Source organism: Condylura cristata, unplaced genomic scaffold, assembly GCF_000260355.1.
Source record: "Condylura cristata isolate star-nosed mole 26May11 unplaced genomic scaffold, ConCri1.0 scaffold00003, whole genome shotgun sequence".
Lineage (NCBI taxonomy): Eukaryota > Metazoa > Chordata > Mammalia > Eulipotyphla > Talpidae > Condylura > Condylura cristata.
In genome coordinates, this window is record NW_004567104.1 from 39,317,374 (window position 1) to 39,322,571 (window position 5,198).

The 5,198-nt window shown below is 35.6% G+C and overlaps 1 protein-coding gene across 2 annotated transcripts in view; it reads right to left on the reverse strand.

Annotated features, from left to right (window-relative positions):
* The window catches only part of ATP6V1A (ATPase, H+ transporting, lysosomal 70kDa, V1 subunit A), a 46,076-nt gene that overhangs the window by 21,110 nt on the left and 19,768 nt on the right, over positions 1–5,198 (reverse strand). For both annotated transcript variants that reach the window (XM_004675209.2, XM_012733624.1), the window contains 2 exons: positions 3,270–3,364; positions 537–665 (listed from right to left, as the gene is read on the reverse strand). In XM_004675209.2, coding sequence (XP_004675266.1) covers positions 537–665; positions 3,270–3,354 — 214 coding nt within the window. In that variant the 5' untranslated portion in view covers positions 3,355–3,364. The remainder of the gene's footprint in view (positions 1–536; positions 666–3,269; positions 3,365–5,198) is intronic.

A 5,198-nucleotide genomic window follows, 5' to 3' on the forward strand; every position in this document is an offset into this window, starting at 1 on the left:
AAAAAAAAAAAAAAACCCAAAAACAGGTAGTTTCTCTTTACAAGGTGTAATGTTCATCTTTTAAATTTTCATAGAAAATTGAAAAGAATAAATGCCATGTATCAAAATAAAAATCAAACATACTGTAAAGACTCCCTCGTGCTACAGTTATACTGTAACATGTTGCACAGGACTATTTATTATCATTAAAGTGGTAAATGATTTATTTGTGGATTTAACTATTTTAAACAGAAGTCACAATTAAATCATTTTAGCCATAAAAATCAATGTTGTTATTCTATATATTATTTCTTCTAAAATGTACGTATTCCTCTGAAAAAAAATTCTAGTTGGTCCCTCCTAGTTTGTGAACTAATGAAATACAAAGGCCAAAGAAAGTTCATATGGTAATACCAACTTCTTAAAATAAGAGCACCAATTCCTAGCACTGACAAAGAAGGTTTCTTCATAATAACATTTGTACTCCTGATAGCTTATAGCTTTCTCATAAATTCTTAAATTGTAGAGAGATGCTATTTATCAGACCAAAAGGATACAGGTTTCTTCATACACCTGAATGGTAGCCATGTCACCCTCCAAACGAATAATCTCTCCAACCAACTCACTGTGGCCCACTCTCACCAGCTCATACATGGCGGCACCTGCCATGTTGCAGGCTGTGACCACTGAAAAGGACAAATGAGTATTTTGATGGCTTACAACACTGTGATAGTCAGATAATCAAAATATCCAGTAAATCCAATAATATACCTCTCTTATACATTCATAGGAGAAATAAATGCCCATGATAAACAGACTTATGGTTTCTTTAAAATGATATATTTTAGCATCTTTTTTGGTGTGATAAAGAGGTAAAAGAAATTTGTTAAAGATTATCCATTTACATAATAAACATGAAAACTATTTTCAAAAACTTTTAAGTTCTAGATGGTAAGCTCTTATCTAGTAAAGCTGAGGTACGTTTTGATCAATACACATTGCTATAAAACATGGGATAATGCATTTTGGAACAAGTATCAGTTTGCTGCGTTGTCACAATTCCTCTGACAGATAAATACCTAAAACACCTTTACTTTCTAACAATTTATACCAATGGTTCTCAAGAACCATTCTGGAGTATTGACCTTTCTGATGAGCTGTTGCTAGCTATACCTACAAACATTCATGTATGCACCTGAAAGAAAATTACCAGATAGTTCACTCATAGCAGGAACATAAGAGATCAGGGGAAAAAGAAAAGGAAAAAAAAGAGAGAGAGAGAGAAGCAAATATAATAAAGTAAAAATGAGAACAATGAACAACTATAAACCAGAGACATGGTATGGGATGGAAAGGGGATGGGATAAAAACTGGGGTGGGAAGAGGGCCTGGGACTATGGTGATGGCACATGGGTGAAATGGTGGTGGGAAGCCCACGGGGACTACAACTGAGATGGAAAAATGCACAAAATGAAGAATGATGTAAAAATAAATAATTAATTAAATTTTTTAAGAAAGTTTTTTTTCATTAGCCATAATGTTTATAACTAGTCACCATCACTGGATAGATGAGGTCCTGATTAAGAATCTTTATTTCCTTCAAATACTGAACCAGAATTTATACTTAGTGTTGTGGACTACACCTTCTATTAAACAAAAACTATTTTTCTAGCAAGGAGGAATGGTTACATATTTTCAGATATATGTAGGAGTAAATCTATTTTTAGTATCTAGTCTTCAGACACAATTTATTAAACTATGTGCTAGTGAAGTTCAACTTAGAACTATTTAAGTATTAACATATAATTTATTAAAATAAAGATATTTCATAAAGATTTAACTCTACACTTGTTCTATGAAAAAATTAAGATATTAAACTACCATCGAGAACTAAAAGTTTAATTCATATTATATAAACTGAAAAGTGTGCCATTTCTCTATTATTTTACAAAGTACTGAGGAATTATAAGTAGGTTCCAGAGTGATATATTGAAAAAATATTTTCACCCAAATTCTTTTGATGGCGTTGTTTTTTGCCTTTTCCCTAACAGTGTTTCCACTGTGGCCTGTTTTTCCTAAAAATCCTTATGATTATCAAAGGGAAAACTGTTTCTCTGAATTCCAAGAGATTAAACACAGTAAAATGTATGATTTGTAGATGTATAGTATTTCAGTGAGTACAAGTTCAACCACCAAGTTCTAAGAGGTGGAATTTTTTGGGGGGAGAAATAACAGGAACAGTAACTGATAGTATTCATTTGCATAAACACCAAAAAAAGGCATCACTTCTACTATGATGTAGAGCATGAGCTTTTAAGAGGACAAAGCACAAATTTCTATGGCACTAAGAATTATAAATCAATGAGAAGTTTTTTCTCTTAATCCTAGGATACTGCGAACCACATTTTTCAGTGGGAGCACAAGTAATAAAAAGAATAATGAGGTTTATTTAAAATTCTATTACTTAAAATACAGTGCCCCAAGTTTAGGGGAATGAACATCAAGTTTAATACTACCTTCCATTATCACCATCATGTCTTACGACTTCTTTTCTCTAAGTCATTAGTTATATGATATCTGAAATAAACATTCACAAAGATTTATCTATGCAAAGAGCTAAGCTTGTTATTGCAAGCAAATTATCTTAAAATAATTATTAGCACTCAAACCAAATTAAAGGCTATTTTCTGAATACCTTTTAACATATTGCATACTAAAAGCTATAAACTTTAGTTCTTCTATGCAGATTTCATTAAAAATTATGATATATGGGCCTTCCCAGCTGGCGCAGTGGGTTAAAGCACAGCACAAAGAAGCCTAAGCCACTTTCCCATGAATTCGATCCCCGCCTGCCCCAGAAGAGATTCACATGGCAAGGCAGACTTCTCCTGACCCCCCGGCTGCTACCCACAGCAGTGTACTTCGTCGATGTGCCTGTTCTGCTCCCCACTATGTCTCTGGTGAATCCTCTCACCCTCCGCATCTCTGGCCTGTACCCCAGTTCTGTACAAATAAATAAATCTTAAAAAAAAAAATTATGATATATGGGTAAAAATATTTGTATAGTAAACAGGACATCAACAATGAGCACCTCAATAATAATCAAATTCAGATGGGGAATCCTAGGTACACTTTTATGATGGTATTTCCTCTAAGAAAGTGGTTGTGAAATCTTTTAAAGACAGATAGAATTAATGTAGGTGAACCTATGTATTTCTATATAAAAGATCTTGAAAAGATATTACTTGAAGGTAAGAGTCTTTATTATTGAAACTATCATATATACTTACCAGGTCCTGAGACCCCATGCACATAACCAAATGTGCTTTCTTTATCTTCGTCAGCTATTTTGGGTAGCTTGGAGAAATCCATCATGTTAATTTACCTATGATTAAAAAAATTGAACAATTGAAAAAACTATTTCATACATATTATATTTAATTATAAAAAATTAAATAATCACAAATCTAAAGCAAAACAGCCAAATACAGGTAATCAACTCTCATCTGAAGCATATTATTGAGTTATTCCCACTTCTTTAAAGTAAAATATAAAAATCTTAAAATCTGGTTAAAATCTCAGACATAGATGCTCTCCAGCATAATATATCCCTAGGCAACGTATAACTAGGACATACTAAGGAGTATAATAAACAATGTAAATGAAGGTTTTTACAAACCTTGCCCTTTCCCCTTCCTCTCTCTGACCTCTTTTCCATATTCTCTTCTCGTTAACATCCTGCCTATATCCACTGAACTCTGCCATTGCTCAAGAACACATACATATTCTGCCCCAGGGTCTGTGTACATGTAGTTTACCTTCCCTGGAACTGAATTTGTTTATTGAGTTCTTACAAAGAAAAAGACAGTGTTTAACTTAGGGAGTTAAAAATTATAAATAAAATAAAAGAGCCTTTAATAGGTTTAGACATTTATAAAATAAGTGCTTATGCTGCTTAAGTGCTCAAAATGACAACCCATTGGGAGCAGAGGGGAAACTGATCAGGAGTGGGCAAAGTGTTAAACAATGTGAATAAAAATAAGTTTTATGGCTGGTTGAACTGAATTCAGTAGCATGCAGAAAGAACAACCCCGCAAAAGGGAAACCAAACCTATTCAGGCAGGAACCAGTATTTTCCAGTCTTTTTGGAGGCACTGAAGGATCATTACAGAATCAGATACTCCATGGAAAACAAGTCGTAGTCCATTACCTAAGATATCAAAGAATCGGGCAGGTGTATAGTGGTGACATCACTAATGGTGCAGTTCTGCTTTGGTGCTCTGAGTGGGTTCCTGAACCCAATTCCATTGTGAATATATGTGGAGTATTTCTCCAGCAGGTGTCTAACTAGAAAGCATCAGGTGCTACAGGCAAAGGGATCAGTGTTCCCAAACCATCACCCACTTTAGAGGTCATTTGCAAGCCCAGACTCACCTGTGTTTCTCACCGGTTATAAATGCAGATTCCTATAACCTCCTCTGTTCTATTTATTTTCTACAACTGCTCACAGAACTCAGCAACATTGTATTTCCTGGATTTATCATAAGAGGATATAACTCAGGAATAGCCAGATGAAAGCAGTGTACAGGGCAGGGCTGTGGGAAAGGGTGCAGAGTTTCCAGGCTCTCTCCAGTGAAGCCAATTCAGAATTCAGAAACCATCTGAACCATGTCCTTTTGGGTTTTAATGGAAGTGTCCTTTAACAGGGCCATGGATAAAATCATTGGTCTTGGATGAAGTATAGTCCTTCTCCCTTCCCTGGAGGTGGGGGTGGGTTGGAGAGGTGGGATATGAAAATCCCAATTTTCAAATCACAAGGTTGGTTCTCCAGACAACCAGCCCCAATCCTTCTGTGCTTCCAAAAGTCACCTCTTTCACTTAACAAAAGACAACTTTATCACTATCAACACTGCAAATTCCAAGGGTTTGACAAACTAAGTAAGTCTAGAAACTTGGATGAACAAATATATACGAGAAATATATTTTGTGGGCCCTCCCTGGTGGTGCAATGGGCTAAAGTGCAGCACTGCAAGCTAGCCACAGCTGCTTCAGTATGAGTTCGATCCCTGCTCCAGAGGTGATCCACATGGTGCAGCAGACCTCTCCTGTCTCATCCACTACTCCCCTCAGCAGTGCACTTTGTTAATCGGCCTGTTCTGTTCATCACTCTGTCTCTAGTGAATCCCTTCACCACCCTGCACCATATACTCACAATGACC